The following is a 16,722-nucleotide window of genomic DNA, read 5'->3' as shown; positions in this document are numbered from 1 at the left end:
AAGACACTGGGGAACAAAATATAATGACAGGGTGAACCCTGGACAGACGGGAGGCAGGGCCTGCTTGCTCCTCATCTGGTCTGTGGATTTCTGAGTACATTGGTAGTCCAGGTTAAATATTTGGACCTCGTCTCTCCTGAGCTCCACTCCTCTTCCTCCACACATCACGATGACTCCATGCTCACTTCCTTTTCCTCTAACCAAAGAAGATGGCAACCATACTCTTCTTGTTGAGAGAAAGAGAAAGCACAAGAACCACAGGGCTTTCCTCACCTCCACACTTCACCTCACTTCCAGACCCACCCACACTTGAACCCTGCTCTTACCATACCAGAATCCCACCACCTTTGCAACCTGGCTCTGAGCTCCACGCCTCAGTGCTAGACCACCTCACACCAGTCTCCTTAGCGCGCACTATGGCCCTCTCTAATCTTCTGTTTTTTAAGTTAAGAATGATTAGGTTACATTCTTCCCTTCAAAACTCTTCTACTCTGCCAACATTTCATTTAAAACCCAAAGCCATAAGTCTGGAAAGGCATCACAGTAGTGAAGTATTTGCCTAGCAGATACAACGCCCTGCGTAAAAACCGTTTTTAAAAAGCCTTTACAGCAGCCCTCAAAGGCACTATGATCTGGCATAGTGCCATCTCTGACATCATCTTCCCCACTCTTCCCATGCCACTGGGCCCCAGACACAGATGTCCTTCTGCTTTTACACAAGCCCAACAAGCTCAGGTCTGAGCAGGGTCCTCCCAAGGACAGCCTGCTCTCCCGCACCCTGTATGGTGGAGTTTGCATGCATGAACCCTTTATATAACTGCATGATGCTGTGCTGAGTATCTACTTCCCCATGACAACACTATCTGCTTTGCCTTGCTGCTACCATGTAGGACAGTGCCTGGGACACTTGCTGACAGTGTTAGAAAGAAGTAGCATAGGTGGCAGAGTAAGCAAGAGGCTGTCGCTGGCTCCTGGTGTCTTCTTGCTGGAGGCCAACCCAGTTAGTACTGTGACAGTCACCTTTCCAGTCTCCATGTTCACAGCAGTGTTGTCTGGAGCACAATTGTTCCAAAAGACACTGACCACATGCTGAGTAAGAAGCCCCAGGACGAGAACCAGGTGCCTGGTAGAGTCTATTCATACAACAAGAAGACAGCCCCAGGCAGGGAAGGCTGGTTGAGCCCAGGCTCCATGAGAGGCAGGACTAAATTAAACCTAACAAGACAAATTTAAAATCTTGAATGTTTTCACTATCAAATCTCATAAGCAACACCTGAATATACTAGCTACCTTCTGTTATTTCATCTGTTGTTTGTTTATTTATTTATTTATGGAGGGGCATGTGGCACATGTGTGGAAGTCAACGGGAAATTTATGCAGGTTCTCTTCTTCTACCACATAGGTGTGGGGATTAAACCCAGGTCATTAGGCTTGGTGGCAAGTGCCTTTACCAACCGAGCCATCTGGTCAGCACCTGTACCTTCCATTATTTCAACTGTAATATAGAACTAACCTTTCAAATTGTGACTATGACCTAGACCGCAAAAACTACAACAAAACCACAACTATTAAACATCCAATCCAACCAACCACATCATTTTATAGTACAAAATCGGGTGTCAGAGATGCCAACAAATATTCCTCAGAGTGACATTCCAGAATGCGGAGGGACAGTAGATCTGTGTTCAGCTGGTTTGCAGGTCCAAGGCATGTCTACCTTGTGGCTTTGGGGAATCTTCTCTTTTGATATATTTATAAATGTAATAAAAGAGAAAGAAAAAGTGCCATCTAATAAGTTGTTCCTCTAAAGCCAGCCATCACATTTCCTGTGTTAGCTCTGAATCGTCTATTTAAATCAAAGCAAAATAGGAAAGGGGAGGGGGGGAGTATAAAAGTTAAAAGAAAGAAAACAATTTTAGTGAGTTCCCCAGCTTACTATTAATTTTAGGTTGATGAATCATCTGTAGGTGTGTTAGTTAACAAAAGGTTTTTGTTGGGATTCTAGCCTCAAAGCAACATTGTCTGCAAATGTCTTTTTTTTTTTTTTTTTTAAGATTTGTTTTTGTGTATGTATGCATCTGTATAAATATATTCCACATGTGTGCAGTGTCCAAGGAGTCTAAAAGTGAGTATAGGAGCAGTTGCAAGCTGCCCTGCTTGGGTGCTGGAGCTAAACTCAGGGTCTCTGAAGAGCCATGAGTACTCTTAACTACTGAACCACCAGCTCTCTGGTGTGTAATTTCTATAAGTTTTCAAAGTGACCAAAGGCCCACTAAACTGTGGCACTAATAATCAGTCCCAGAAGAATGGGCTCATGAATCAGTTAAGACAGAGAAACACAGATAGATGTGCCCAGGGGAACCCGCCGTGTGCTACACGAGTCAGAACTCAGGTTTCAAGACACTAGGACCTCAGCATAAAGCACACACATGTAATAGACCTGCACAACCTTTCGAGAAAACCTTTATTTTGTCCAATATAGAAGACACTATACAGCATTATCATTTAAAATGCATTCCTAATTCATTATAGGTACTTCTAGACAAAGAACATAGGGCCAAATGAAGCTATAGCACCACTTAACTAATCTTTAAGGAAACTCTACTGCCTCAAAACATGATCTACAAGAGATGACAGCACAAATCACTAAAATTTAAAAGTGACTCAAAACATGGATGGCAAGCAGTAACTCTTACAAAGGCACAAGTCAACCAGAAGAGGCAAGACTTTATAAAACATCAGAATGCAGTGGTAACACTTCTGTGTGAGCCCAGATGAAGCATGCCCAAGTTACAGTCACACAGGGTCCACACAGCCAGTTACAAAAGGCACAAGCAAGAAAGGCAGGCAGAGGGCAGAAGACAGAGTGGAGCCTTCCTCTGTGGTGGGTACTCTCTTTGACTCAGTGAGTGAGAGCTTTCCACAAAATCCACATACCAGTTCTTGTTCCATTTATGTGCAAACTCAACAATCAGGAGGAGCTGGATACAGATGAAGATGAAGCTGCCCACAGCTCCCACATAGCGCCAGGCTGCAAAAGAGCACAGCCCAATGGGCAGGAAGGTGAGCACTGAATTCGATTAACTAAAGGAAATCAACTTCTGATTCATGTTCACTCTAACACATTTCATTGCCACACACCATACAAGGTACGTACTACTCTCGTCCTCACTTGTTAAACCTGAGGTAAGAATGAGAGTCTGTGGGAGTTGGTTAGTGTCTCTTTGACAGAATCTAGAATCACTAGAGAAATGGGCCTCCAGGCACACCTGTAGGGGGTTATCTATCTTAATTGAGACTGGATGGCCATCTTAATTGTCAGGACCATTCCTCTGGGGGAAGAGTCTAGACTGTAAACTGGAGAAAGTAACCTGAGCACACAAGCAAGCGTTCCCTGCTCTTCTCCCCAGGCTTGTGACTAACTACTTCAAATGCTGCCTTGACTCCCTACCATGGTCTACACTCGAGAGCGTCCTTTTTCCTTTAAGTTGCTTTTGTCTGAGTATTTTATCACAGCCACAGAAAGCATAGTACTAAGACAATTAATTGTCAAAAGCCTCTCGCACATAAAGGGCATAGCTGGGACTTGGACATCAGTCTGGCTCTGGAACATCCAAGCTGAACCTCATGCTGAATTGATAGCTCTCAATAGACGCAGGAGTTCACAAAGTCCACAGCGGCCGCTGATTCACAAGCAAAGAGAAATATTGCTAGAAAAATCACTGGGCAATGAGTCTTGACTAACCAGTATGGAAATGAGGAGACAAGGATGCTTGTCTATTTTGGGCTCTGTTATAAAGTGACTATAATGTCTGATGAACCATGCCATGTGGGTCTATAAAAAGATTGAGCTAGAGCTGGCCTGAAGACTTTAGGCCACCTCTCACTCTAGATATCTATCTTCAATAAGCTAAAATACACATGAAAATTATCTCTGTGGAGAATAACATCTAGTTAACAGTGTTATAGCTGGAAGGAAGACTTAGATATGCCATTTTTTTAACACCTATGAAAAACCGACACATCCCTAAAGATGTAGCTGAACCCTAATATCTAGGGCATCGATTGAAGTACGGCTGGTGCCTACAAACTGCCATCTGCATTAGGAAAGTGAATCGATTTGGGTTGAATGAAGTGTTTGACCCACTGTAATTTAGATGTCATTCCATTCTTACCTGTCCTTTCCTGGGAAGAGGCCCTGTTTCAGTTATGATTAGTGGGTCCATATTAAACACAGACAAGGATTATAACTCCATGTTACCTAACTTCACAGTTAGGAAACTGTTTACAAAGTTTAGTGTGTTCAGAAAGAGACTGGAGAATGCCTTCCTTGTCCAGCTCTCACAGCTAATAACTGTTTCACCCTGCCAGCTCTGTGCAGTACTCAGACAACAAGGCCCCCTCACGGCAGAGGCATTCTGATAGGCCAGGTCTGTTTTCAAGTAAATATTAGAGACCTGCTTTATGCTCCAGGCCAATATGTTTATCATTGCAATTCCTTAGTCAACAGAGGAACAGAGGCTTCTCACAGGCTGCCTACAAGTAGTAGGAGGAGGAGTAGGGGACAAGGGTGTGTAGGCAGGTAAATCTGCCTTTAACTAGAACCAAACCCATGATATTGCATTTGGTAGGCAAGCACGCTACCACCGAGCACTGAGACTTTCTTTAACTCATAAAAGAATGAGTAGTTCAAAATATCAAAGGTACCAGACCACACTTTTGAAGACTATTACAATGTGTAAAAACAAAATAACCAGGTACCCAGAATACCCCATATGTACCATTCAGGAAGGTCTCCTGATCCGGAATGAAGAATGCTCCCGAGCACATGGCCCCCAACAGCAGGAGCTTAAAGAACCAGAAGCTGGGAAGATAAAAAAAAAAAGAAAAGAAATACATTTAAATGATATACAAACTCGGACAAAAGATCTCTCGGAAGGTAGCATGCCAACCCGTGTCCCTGTCATTGGTACTGTTCTCTCCAAGTGAGGGGGGCGTGATGAAGTGACTGCAGAATGCCTTCTCCATAGTTGGGCACACTTGGCATGGCTCCAATTGTACAAAACACTATTTCAGGGCAGGTTAGAAATGACCTGAGGGAAGGCCTTAGTAGAAACAATAAACTCTCTGCGTATACTGAATTTATCATCATGGCCGCAGGCATTACAAATAGCACTGCTGCTCTTGGACTACCAGTGACGTGCAACCCATCTTCCTCAAACCAGGGTCAAAATTTTAGCTAGCAGATCAGTTAGGGCTGGTGAGCAGAGGGCCCTGGAACACCCTTGGAGGCCAGCAGACTTACCCATTGTGGATGTAGGCCCGGCACCCTTTGCTGTTGTTGACCTTTAAGGTCAGCAGGCAAAACACAAAGAAGAAAGAAGCCATTCCAAAGCAGACTCGATACACGGCAGAGTACCCCACCAGGTTCTCGCAGGTGTTACCAGCTTTAATGCCCTTACAGAAATCTTCAAAAAAAGGAATCTGGGGGAGAAGGAGACACAAAAGTTGCCTGTTAGAACTGGGCTAGAGGCGAACCATCTGTGGGTGTTTGTCCAGCCTTAAGTCAAAATCCATGGTAAAATTCGCTATGTATGTGCTCAACAAAACCAAGACTTAAAGAAAAACTGTACATCCTCTAAAGACGTTTTAGCTGGAGAGGCTCAGCAGTTGGAGCACGGTTATTCCTCCAGAGGACACAGTTTGATTCCCAGCACCACACGGTGACTCATAGGTCCAGTAGATTGCTTTCTCCTGACCTCCAAAGACACCAGGTACACATACATACACACATACAGGCAAACATACACACATACACACAAAATTGAAAACATTCCTTTAAACACCTTTTCAAAGACACAGTCCCTCTAAAAGCACTGTTCAATCTTTATTTACTGCAGTGACTTTCAATAACAGAATTTCCATTGCAGTGTACTTCTTGAAATATACAATATGTAACATAAAAAGTGATAAGTGGCTTACACAATCACTCCAAATGTCACTCCTTCCTAAAGAAGAGTCAGCAACTTGGTGGGGGGCTTTTGTTCATTCATAAACAGAAATTTGTTTATACACATCTATACAACACATATATACACATACACACACCTATATACACCCCGGTAATACTACACTCGTTATATATTCATAATGCTTTTTGAAGATTTAAGGCCAAGAAGGTCCAAGCACAGAGACAAAGACAGCACAAGTTGGATTTTCTTCCCAAACATAATTTAAGGCACTGGAGGGCATCCTTGTGAGCCATCCCAGTGAGGACCCCTTGTTCACCACTTCAGAGTAGTGATGAAAAGTGAACACAAAGAGACTGGGAGCACCCACATGGAGGAAGGGAGGGAGCCATGTGAGTGTTTTCTGGAGGATTCTGTTTAGTTTCATCAGATGGGAGCCTCCCAGGACAGCAGTGAAGGACACTCTGGGTGGGTGGGTGTGGTGGTGTTTCCATGACCGTGAGCTCATGAGAACACTGATGTAACGGATTTATAACGCAATGGCACGATTGGAAGGTGATGAACAGTAGGAGGTGGAGCATAACTGGGAAAAGGAGGTAGCTGGGTGATATCTCGGGACTATATCTTTTTTGTTTTATTTATCTCTGAGAGTTTCATACATTTGAATCATATTCTTTCCATTCCTCCAACTCCTCAGATCCTTGCCCTCTCTCTTACCTACTCACCTACATGTTATCTCTTCTCTCAAGACAAAACAAATAAAAACTAAAAAAACAGCAAGTCCAATTTGTGTTGACAACTATTCCTGAGAATGAGCTGCCTTGGAGTGTGGTTGATATAGTGTGACTCCATTGAAGAAAACTGATTTTTCCTCTCCCAGCAGCTATAAGTAGCAAACAGCATCTTGAGCAGACGTGGGACTTGTTCCCAACTTGCCTCCCTCTCTGTGTTAAGAGTTTTGTCTGAATAACTTTGTATGGGTCTGTGTTCATATGATAATCGGTCCTGATGTATCTGGAAAACCTCGTTTGTGGAGCTGTCCCCCACCTCTAGCCTTTTACAATCTTTCCATCTGCGCTCCTGGGCTGTATCTTGCCCTGACTTCTTCCCGTGTGTTCCTTTCCTCTACTTTCTGTGCCATGCAGAGAACTGCCTCTCCAGCATACATCCCACAACAGGCCCAGAGATACTGAGAGCTAAGTGGCCACAAATCCTCAGAAACCATGAACTAAAATGATTAATTACTCTGAAAGCTGTATCTTTTAGTACTTAGTCCAGTAATAAGAAAAGTTCCTCAATATAAGTGGAGACCAGAAACAAAATTACTCTTCCAGAGTTCCAACTTACCCAAAAGGATGTCACTCTATATGATTACTACTGGTGACGAGGAACGTTGCTTTAAATCAGTAAAAATTACAAAGAAGAAACTTGACAACCTCATTTATTAGGCCATTTCATGTATATATACCTATTAAACATGTTTATTTTATGTGTATTGGTGTTGGGCTGCAAGCGTATTTGTATCCACTTGTGTACAATGCCAGCAGAGTGCACAAGAGGCATCGGATAAAATGGGACTGAGTGAGCATCGGCTGCCACGGGTGTCAGGAACTGACCTCTGGTCTCTGGGACAGCAGCCAAGTTCTTAACTGCTGAATCACTGTCTCAGCCTATATGATCTGCTTGTCCAGCACCCATGGGTGTCTGCTTTTGTTTCCTCTTTCACGCTCTTCCTTTTTTTTTTTTTTTTAAGCCAGGATCTTACCCTGTAGCCCAGGTGAACCTTGAACTAACAGTAACCTACTTGCCACAGCCTCGCAAGAGTCGGAAGACAAACCGTGTCTGTTCCCTCTTTGAGCATACAACCTCCTGAACCCTCACACACCACAATACATTCACACCAACCCTTCTTTCCCTTTTACTCCCGCCCCTTTCCTTCCTTTCATTCCCCCACCTTGTTTACTCACTGCCACTATTCCCAATAAAGCTGCAACTTGTTCACTCCCATCAGGCTCTGCTGTGGCCACAGTCCCTGAGGCCTATCAAAGGGTAAGTATGTGATCCAAACTAAAAGTGGGCAAATAAGCCTCGCTCCAAATACTGACCAAGCCCCCTCTATGCTCTGTGGGTGACTTAGCATATTTAGCCTTCAATAAGTGGTGAGTATTTTTAGGCAATAACCTCCAAGCTGAGCAAGCCAACAAGATTTTAAAAAGAGGAATTAGCTCTGATTAAATATTTGCTGTTCCAAACTCTATTCCAGTTTTGGGAAAAGAAAACATACATCACACACAGATTCCATACTCCAGGGTGTTACCTCTTAAGTCTGCTCTGGGCATCCAGGGACATTACACACTAGGCTTGTGTTCTGTACAGGCCTCTGGGAACAAGGACTTTCCTCACATCCCATAGAGAAATCAAACTCAAAACCAAAACCGTCAAGTAAGAATAAATATTTACAGGGAGTTTCAATCCTGACTTTGCTGTTCACCTGGGCAAGCTCCACCTCCCTCATTCCCAATTCTCTATCTTTCAAATGAAATAATCTCCTGATGTTGCCCAGAAAACTCTTCTGGCTAATCCCTGAGAAGGGCTAATGACAGCCCCTTGCCCACGGTAGTCATTACACTCATTACATGGGCACTGTCTAAGACAGAAGGGAGCTCTCCGGAGAGGAGTCAGACACACTGCTGGGATCACTAAGATAAGGAGGGTAAGGCAAGCATCTTGGAGCTCTATGCACGGTGACAAAGTATTTTCTGCAGACCCATGCCAATAAGAAGAATGATGGTCACGTTCTTACATACACAGTGGCACTCCATTCCAGTCCTAGTATTTAAGAGGCGGATGTAGGAGTATCTACAGGTTAGAAGCCAGTATGGGACACATACCAAGCTTAGGGCTAGGTTGAGCTACAAGGCAAGACCCTGCCTCAAAACATGAAGGGTTAGAGATAGAGGTCATTGGTAGGGCACTTACCAAGCATGTGCAAGGCTCTGGGGTTATCTGTAAAACTTAACAAAAGGAAACAAACAGAACTCTTAGACCCGGTCACCTCCTTTAGGAAAGTCCGCCTGGGAAATACTTCCAAGGCATGAGCAGAAGTGCCTCTCAGGCGAAAGAAGCTAGAAGCAGCAGCACTAGTTATCCCACCTACAAAGGTGGGCTGTCAGTGGTAACCCTGGCATCTTCAAGTTTGGGCGAGTTCAAGAGGCGCTGAGGAAGTGGCTCAATTGCTAACGTGCTCACTATGGTAGCCTGAGTTCCCAAGTTTGGGTTCCAGGGCCATGTGAAAAGCCAGGCCCTGAGGTACATGCATTTAATCCCAGTCCCTGGGAGGCAGGCACAGGGAGCCCCTGAGGTCTGTCCGTAGGCAGTCTGCACAAATCAATAAGCAGAAGGTTCAGTGAGAGATCCTACTCAAAACCAGTTGGGAACCACACGAGGGCACCCAACATCAACCCCTGTACACACAAGCACAGGTGTCTACACACATGAGCATGTACAGACATGGTAAACACACACACACACACACACACACACACACAGAGAGAGAGAGAGAGAGAGAGAGGGAGAGGAAGAGAGAGAGAGAGAGAGCGCTACAGAATGGTCTATTGATCTCATCAACTGGGATTTCAGAAGATGCAAAACACAGATTAGAAAAACAGATTCGTTGGGAGTGGTTCTCACAGAAACAGAGAGAAGATGGTAGTCACATGGCTCAGTAACACCCTGACTTCAGAAATGAAAATGGGATGTTAGCAAAGCGAATTAGTCTTACATTTCATTCTATCAAATTTCTGGAGCTTCAAACGAAATCACAGTGGTGGAAAGCTCTGGGCATGAGTGATGAGTTAACTCACAGAACCAGAAGAACAATGTCTAAGAATTCTTCATCAGCCCTCACTTGAAAAGAATGTGCGTGTGTGGGTGGTTATCCCCCTAGTCTCCTCTTGAGGCTCCCTGTCACCAACCAGGGTACAACAGCTGTGAGACAGGAACCCTGAGCCAGTCTCCACCCTTTCCTAAACAGAGTGAACCACTAGAGTTAGTCTCTTTGGTGTGTCAGCGCCCTGCAGTAGCTCAGGGAACCTACAAGTATTTAAAAACAGCAACACCAGCTAGGCCTTGCCTCTCTTTGGATTAAGTACCTCTCAAACCAGGAGCATCATGCCCCACCCCCTAAGTAAGTCTTCAGAAATAGAAAGCATATAGACAGACTGACAGTATAGTTCACACAAGTCCCCTGTTTGTGGCTAGCATGATCCACTAGCTAGAAAGTAGCTCTAAGTGAAGAGTTAAATAAACAAGCTAGCCTAAATCAGAGAACTCAGAGAAGATTGGGCAGGGCTGGAGGAAGGACTCTTTCAGACACAGAATTGAGTTAGTGAATCTCATCCTCCACTGACAGAGAACTGGGTAAAAATGAGGCAGAACCACATGAGTCACGATTCTGAAGGAGAAATGGGAATGACTCCTAGTGAAGAATGGTACGAGCGGACGTGAAAGAGGCCACCATGTGAGCCGTGGTATCACCTGTGAGTAAAGGTATGGGACCTGGAGGAGGATTCCCAGCTTTGCAGTTGCCAGGCAACCACAGCAGTGAATCGCAGCAACAGAAGGGTAACAATCCACGTAATGACCGCTTGTCCAGGAGGCACCTGTATCAGAGACAATGGACACATGGTACATACAGCCTGTAATTCTAGCAGTTGAGAAGCAGAGACAGGAGAAACGCCTCACATTCAAGACCAGCTTGGTCTATATAGCGTGTTCCAGGCAAGGCAAGAAAGGGGTGAGGATTTGGGGGTAGCCAGCATACACATGGTGAAGGAGACAACCCATGGAGTCAGTCAACTCTCCTGGGAGGATGGGAAGTAAAGGGGTAGAGGAAGGTCAGCCCTAAGCCCAGAGAAATGAACACTTAGGGAGTACTAAGAGCCTTGGTGACAAACCTCTCTGAGCTATCCAATCAGCTTTGATCCTCTTAAATGTGTGAGCCATCATGACAGATACAACTGTACGTATGGTCTTCTCTGGGGAACTTTGAAAAGCTCAGTCAAACTAGTTTGTATAGATGCTCTTTATCCCCTTCTACATACAAATGACACACATGTAATACAGACAGGGTTTGATCATCCATGCATTCTCACCTATTATGTGCAAGTACTTTTCAGGTCATGGGAATATACGCATCAAAGAAAACAGGTGTAAGATCTCACTTGAAGGCTGGAGTGTAGCTCAACCAGTAGGCTACCTGCCCAGCATCCACAGGCTTAGGTTTGATCAAGATGCTGTAGAATGCACTGGCTAAAAATCAACTGAAATCCAGGCTAACAAAGAGCTAACCTTCTGGAGAAAGGCTGTGCAGACAGCCACCCACGGTAATGTACATACATTAACCAGACATGTTTTTATGTATACCTTAAGGATTTCATCTATTAATCTGAAGTGTTTATGAATTTTTAAAACCTTGGTAGGACATGAGAATCAATTGTCTTCCATAGATAGGACAACAACACACTAAGCAACTCATGACTCTGAAAGGCTGAGTCACTTGCTTCTTAAACCCCTTCCTGAGAACCACGTACAGCAGACATTTGGGTTCTGACTCCAGCATCTCCCTCTTCTTACATCAGTCTGACTGGGATCCCCACATCCTCATTCTTCCATACCTTACTACTCCCTCATCCCTAACATGTTCAAAATGGATACATACAAATAATCCATCTTCCCCGTAAATTATTTCCATTTATTCCACGATTTCATATAGAAGAAAAGACACTGAATCCTATTTGCCTAAGTAGACATGTGCAATGTAGCCCTTGCCTGCAACTTAAACCAAACTCTGATTGCCTAAGCATAAAGTTCAGGACACTGAGGTTTAACCTTCAGAGAAAAAGGAAAGTAACTGTATGTGACCCACATTGAGCCACTCAGGTTCTAAAATAGTAGCCAGAAAAACTACAGCCCATAGATCAGATGTAGCCAGTCTCCCATTTATATAAACAAAGTTTTACTAGAAGGGACTATGCTCATTGAAGTACAATGGAAGCCCAGAGCTTACAGAGTTTCCTAGCAGACTTTTATGGAAAGTCTGACCACTAGCAAGCTTAATGTTGAACAGTAAACCACTGAAGTATGCATTTATATTTCAAAAGCCAAGTGGCAACTGTGACAACTCACTCTACCTATCAGAAGCCAAAGGAGCAGATGTGGGGGAGGGGGTTATACACAGATGTTTGGGTTATCCCAATACCACCTCTGGCTGATACATCTCCCCTTAGGTTCTCTCGTCACTGGATCTGATTCAAACAGAAGCAGCTGGCTTCAGTGAATCAAACTGTAGAATGTTCTGCATGTTATTTTTAGCCAACAAAGAGGATTTGTGTTTATTTTCTTGATGGAGAGGAGAATCTGGTAGAGATGCCTTAAGCAGCATTAGCAGAAACCCTCACATCTGTTTCATGTGTTCTAGAGCCACAGCCTGCAAAACCAAAAATAAACCACATTGATGAGGATCGGTTTCAGAGGGTGTGCTAACTGCAGAACTATCTCACTGAACTGCACACCCCTGTAGTTCTGGTTTCCTCAGCCAGAGGGAACAAGCAGCCTAAGGTCCCTGCTAAATCTGTCCCTCACCTCAGCTGTCTCTCCAAACCTCCCCAGGTGGAGTTCAGTGCAGTTCACACACTTCCACAAGTGTGCACCAACCAGCCTACTAGCAGGGTCTCCTTCCATACACACTTGCCTCAAACTTGAGATCTTCCTGCCTCAGCTTCTCGAGTGCCAAGATTGCAGGTCTGTGCCACAAGAGCCAGCTACCAAGCTATTGCTGTCCCCTACGCGAGGTCCAGTGCTCTACAACAACCATATGTTGGTTACACTTTATCCCCCACCTTCACCCCCACCTCCATACAGCTCAGTTTTTGGTGCCTACACTTACACGAATGGGTAAATCAACAAAAGCAGCAGCAGATTTTAAGAAGTTTTTAAAGAATAGAATCAGAAACTGGGTATCATGGGCTTATTTGTAATCCATACACTTCAGAGGTTAATGGACAGAAGGATCACTTGAATTCAAAGCTAACTTGGGCTACAGCTACAAAGCAAGTTCCAGACTAGGCTAGTCTATACCATAGAACAAGACTCTCAATCTCTCTCTCTCTCTCTCTCTCTCTCTCTCTCTCTCTCTCTCTCAATCAATCACCCTCTCTCTCCCTCTGCTGGTGCTCTGTGCACATAGTTCAGCCCCGTTTCAAAAACTCTACATTCCCAAAAGAATGTACTGAGACTACAGTTTATCCAAAGTAATATCCCTTATTATACTTTGTGAGGGACAGCAGAGGAGCACCAAACTTAGACTACACTTGTCTACTTTATCTGCAGATACAGCAGTGCACACATGCAATAATAGCAGCAAATCCTAGTACTTAGTAGGGAGAGACAGATGTAAGAGAGGTCAAGGTTATCCGCAGCTAGGTAGTGAGTTTGAGGCTAGAATGAGCTGCATGAGATCCTGTCTCAAAAAAAACAAACAAAAACAATGGATGCCTAAAACTATGGTCAATTAAGCTGAGTAATATGCACACAATTCCTATGATAAAATAAATAATAACAGCAAGACCTTGTAATAAACAGTTAACATCACTGCTCTTAACACTTGGAAGCCACATAAAATAAGAGTTACTTGAGTTGGGTGTAGTAGCACCTTCCTAAAATCCCAGCATTGGGAATCTAAGGCAAGGGACAAGTTTAAGGACAGCCAAGACACTTAGAAAGACCCTATCTTAAAAGAGAAAGGAAGAGAGAGAAAGTGAGAGGAGGAGGAAAGAAGAGGGAATAGGAGTTTAGTTATTGGTAGAATAGTTGCCCAGCATGTACAAGACCCTGGGTCCAATCCCCAGAACCAATAAACAAGCAAGCAAGCAAGAAAATAAATAAATACATAAGGATCTGATAACCAGGATGGCCAATGAGTGACAGTTGGTGATATAAAGGGATAATTCATATCCTAAGCGTGATAGAGGGAGGCAGGCAGTGCTGCATAATTTAAAGATTTGCACTGCTTATTTCTAGGCTTTTCCATTTATTATTTTTGGACTGTAGTTGACTTCAGGTAATCAACACCACAGAGAGTAAGACTGGGGTTGGGTGCTACTGCTCTCACGATGTTTATGTGCTTATCGCCATTCCCATCATTCAAATTCATTTCAGCTCATTCTGCTTTGTGGTGTTTGTTCCTTCTGACTCCGTTTCTATAACAAATAATGATGTTCGTTCTAACAGTAAGCGCTTGCTATTCTATCTATCTCCAAGTGTGTTGAAGCCATCATTTAATAGATGCGTTTGATAGTCACAGTGAAAGGACCAAGAGAAAGCTGACATTCTCATGTCTCTCTCCTATAGCCAGGACAACCTTTAAAAAGATCCAGCTAACATCTGGTGCCTTCCAACGAGTTCTGTGTAAGGGATCTGACAGTCAAGGACAATGAGAGTTGCCTATTGCTTTACAGCTCCTGGCAAACTCACAGTTATAGACAAGAGTCAATCTGGGTCCTTGATTCAGAGTCTAACAAAAGCCTCTCATCACAGTTCAAAGTGCTGCCTCCTCCTCAAGTACAAACATTCCCCAGCACCTCCACTGTGTAGAGGGCAGGACCCAGCAGAGAGGCACCAAGGTTGAAACTTGCAGGGACTGTTTGCTTCTGGTTTAGATGTCCTCAGAACAAAGAAAACATTGTTTTAAACCTGTGTCCCTACAGACCCTTACTGAGAAGGGATGGAACCCAGGGAAATGTAAGAGGTGGCACCTCACTGCCAGCCTCCCTAACCCTCAGCCCAGGGAAGCTATGATGGGCTCCTAGAGATCCAGATGAACCGAGGTTCTACACAATTGACCAAAAGGCACACTGACATGGAATTCACTTGATGTTCAGGAAGAGAACTTTAAAAAGCCATTTCATCTCAGCTGGGTTAAAATAACAAACCTGAAAATTCTCCAGAATCAAAGAACTGTGTTAGTAATATTTCTCTTAATTTGATAGTATTCTACCACAAAAAAAGAAAAAAAAACAAAAAGGAAGAAAAGAAAAAGAAAGGAAACAACAAAAACCCACTTAACAGACAGCTACTGAGAACACAAGAGATTTCTGCCAGGGGCTCTGACCAGGAGCCTAGGTCCTTGTGCTCAGAACATTCAACCAATAGAGACCAAACTCACAATTAGAGCCAGATAGTTAGCCCAAACCCTGCCATCCTGAACCAAGTAAATCATGTGATGTTTCACAAAGAGAAATATTTTTCACCAGTGCTGTTTGACTGCTTTAAAAAGACAGATACATGAAACACAACCTGAGGGCAGGCTCCACTTTCCATGCAACACCAAATAAATACTGCTTTTGTGGCTATCTGCTTTCCATTCCAGCCCAACAGTCCTTCTTTGAGCCCAGCTTTTGGCTGTAGGAAAGGAAGAAGGCAGTTGGGAAGGTGACCTTTCCAGGTCACTAGATACTTCTACCCCTCACTGTGTCCAGAGAACATCCAGGAACCCAGGAAAGCTTTGCTTATGAGACAGATGTCACTGTCAAAAGAAGGCACCTCGTAGATAAGCTACTTCTTCCTCCCTGTCTCTGTATTCACAGTGTTTAAGAGACAGAGGAGCCAGCTTTGCTCTAGGCTAGGGCTGCTGTTCCTGTGAGTTACCTTACCAACAAGCAAACCTAGTGATGGGAGAGGAAAACACCGGCTGAGCAGCCAGGGAGCCTGAGTTTCAGTCTCTGCTGTGACTAGGGTTTTTGGCCTGGGACAAGACACTTCACTGAGGGCTATGTCATCAGTAAGACAACTAGATGGGTAAAGTGACCCCTTACGACGCTTCCCAATCGCCTTTATTCTCTTATCAATTGATTCAAACTATATTCTTTACAAAGCAACACTGTTTCCTCTGTGTACCACTTAACAGGCCCTAGCTGTTTACTGTCACCCATCACAGATGTGAGCTGTTCTATTTTTGTTCATTTCTTTAATTGGATACTTTAGCTACAGATTTTAGTTCTTAGGATCTCTGAGACTAGCCCAGGAAGGCAAGCCACACAACACTAACAATCATGTCATTACAGTCCCTTAGTTCTTCAGGCTAAAGACAGGAAACAAAGTAGCTTATCTGCCAATCTACAGTCTTAAGTATAATGCATGGCACTGTCAACTCCAAGAATCATCTAGACAACTAGATGTGTACTTAGGAAACCCTTCAAAACCCAAGCGAAGGAGCCTCTGTGGCCAATTGAGAACTACAAGGAGCAAGAGTGTCCTCACTGGTGGCATCAGTTATCTGGAGAAGGAAGGCTGAGGGCAGGAGCCCAGTGCAGCCAACTCATTTGTGGTTGAGCAGAGCATGCACAGCACAAAACAAATACTCCCAAGGCCTGTCCATGGAAAGTCTGTGGTCAGTACTGGGGCGGAGAGAAGAGAAGGAAGAATCTACTAATGTCCCCAGTTCTGTTCTGAGTGAGCTGCCCCAAGGGAAGCAGGGTGGTCAGGGTAGCATTCCAGACACCAGCAAAGAGATCAAGACACCACAGACACAGCAGGATGGGGAGATAGAAAGCATAACAATATGGGTTGGCAAGGGTACAAGAAACTTGAACCTTTACACATCACTTATTCTGAATGTTTCACATGATGGTGGGGATGCTATTGGAACAGTATAGCAATTACCTTGAGTTAAAGGGACAAACAACATAAGTGTCCA

General features: G+C 44.0%; 1 protein-coding gene across 1 annotated transcript in view; it reads right to left on the bottom strand.

Annotated features, from left to right (window-relative positions):
• Serinc5 (serine incorporator 5) overlaps positions 1–16,722 on the bottom strand; it is a 78,663-nt gene that overhangs the window by 19,582 nt on the left and 42,359 nt on the right. Inside the window, exons 3-5 of the mRNA XM_051182969.1 lie at positions 5,306–5,484; positions 4,782–4,864; positions 2,938–3,031 (exon numbers count right to left, since the gene is read on the bottom strand). Of these exons, the coding sequence (XP_051038926.1) occupies positions 2,938–3,031; positions 4,782–4,864; positions 5,306–5,484 (356 nt within the window). The remainder of the gene's footprint in view (positions 1–2,937; positions 3,032–4,781; positions 4,865–5,305; positions 5,485–16,722) is intronic.

Source organism: Phodopus roborovskii, unplaced genomic scaffold (genome assembly GCF_943737965.1).
Source record: "Phodopus roborovskii unplaced genomic scaffold, PHOROB, whole genome shotgun sequence".
NCBI lineage: Eukaryota > Metazoa > Chordata > Mammalia > Rodentia > Cricetidae > Phodopus > Phodopus roborovskii.
The sequence above is the reverse complement of the archived record's forward strand: the minus strand, read 5'-3'. Positions and strand labels throughout refer to the sequence as shown.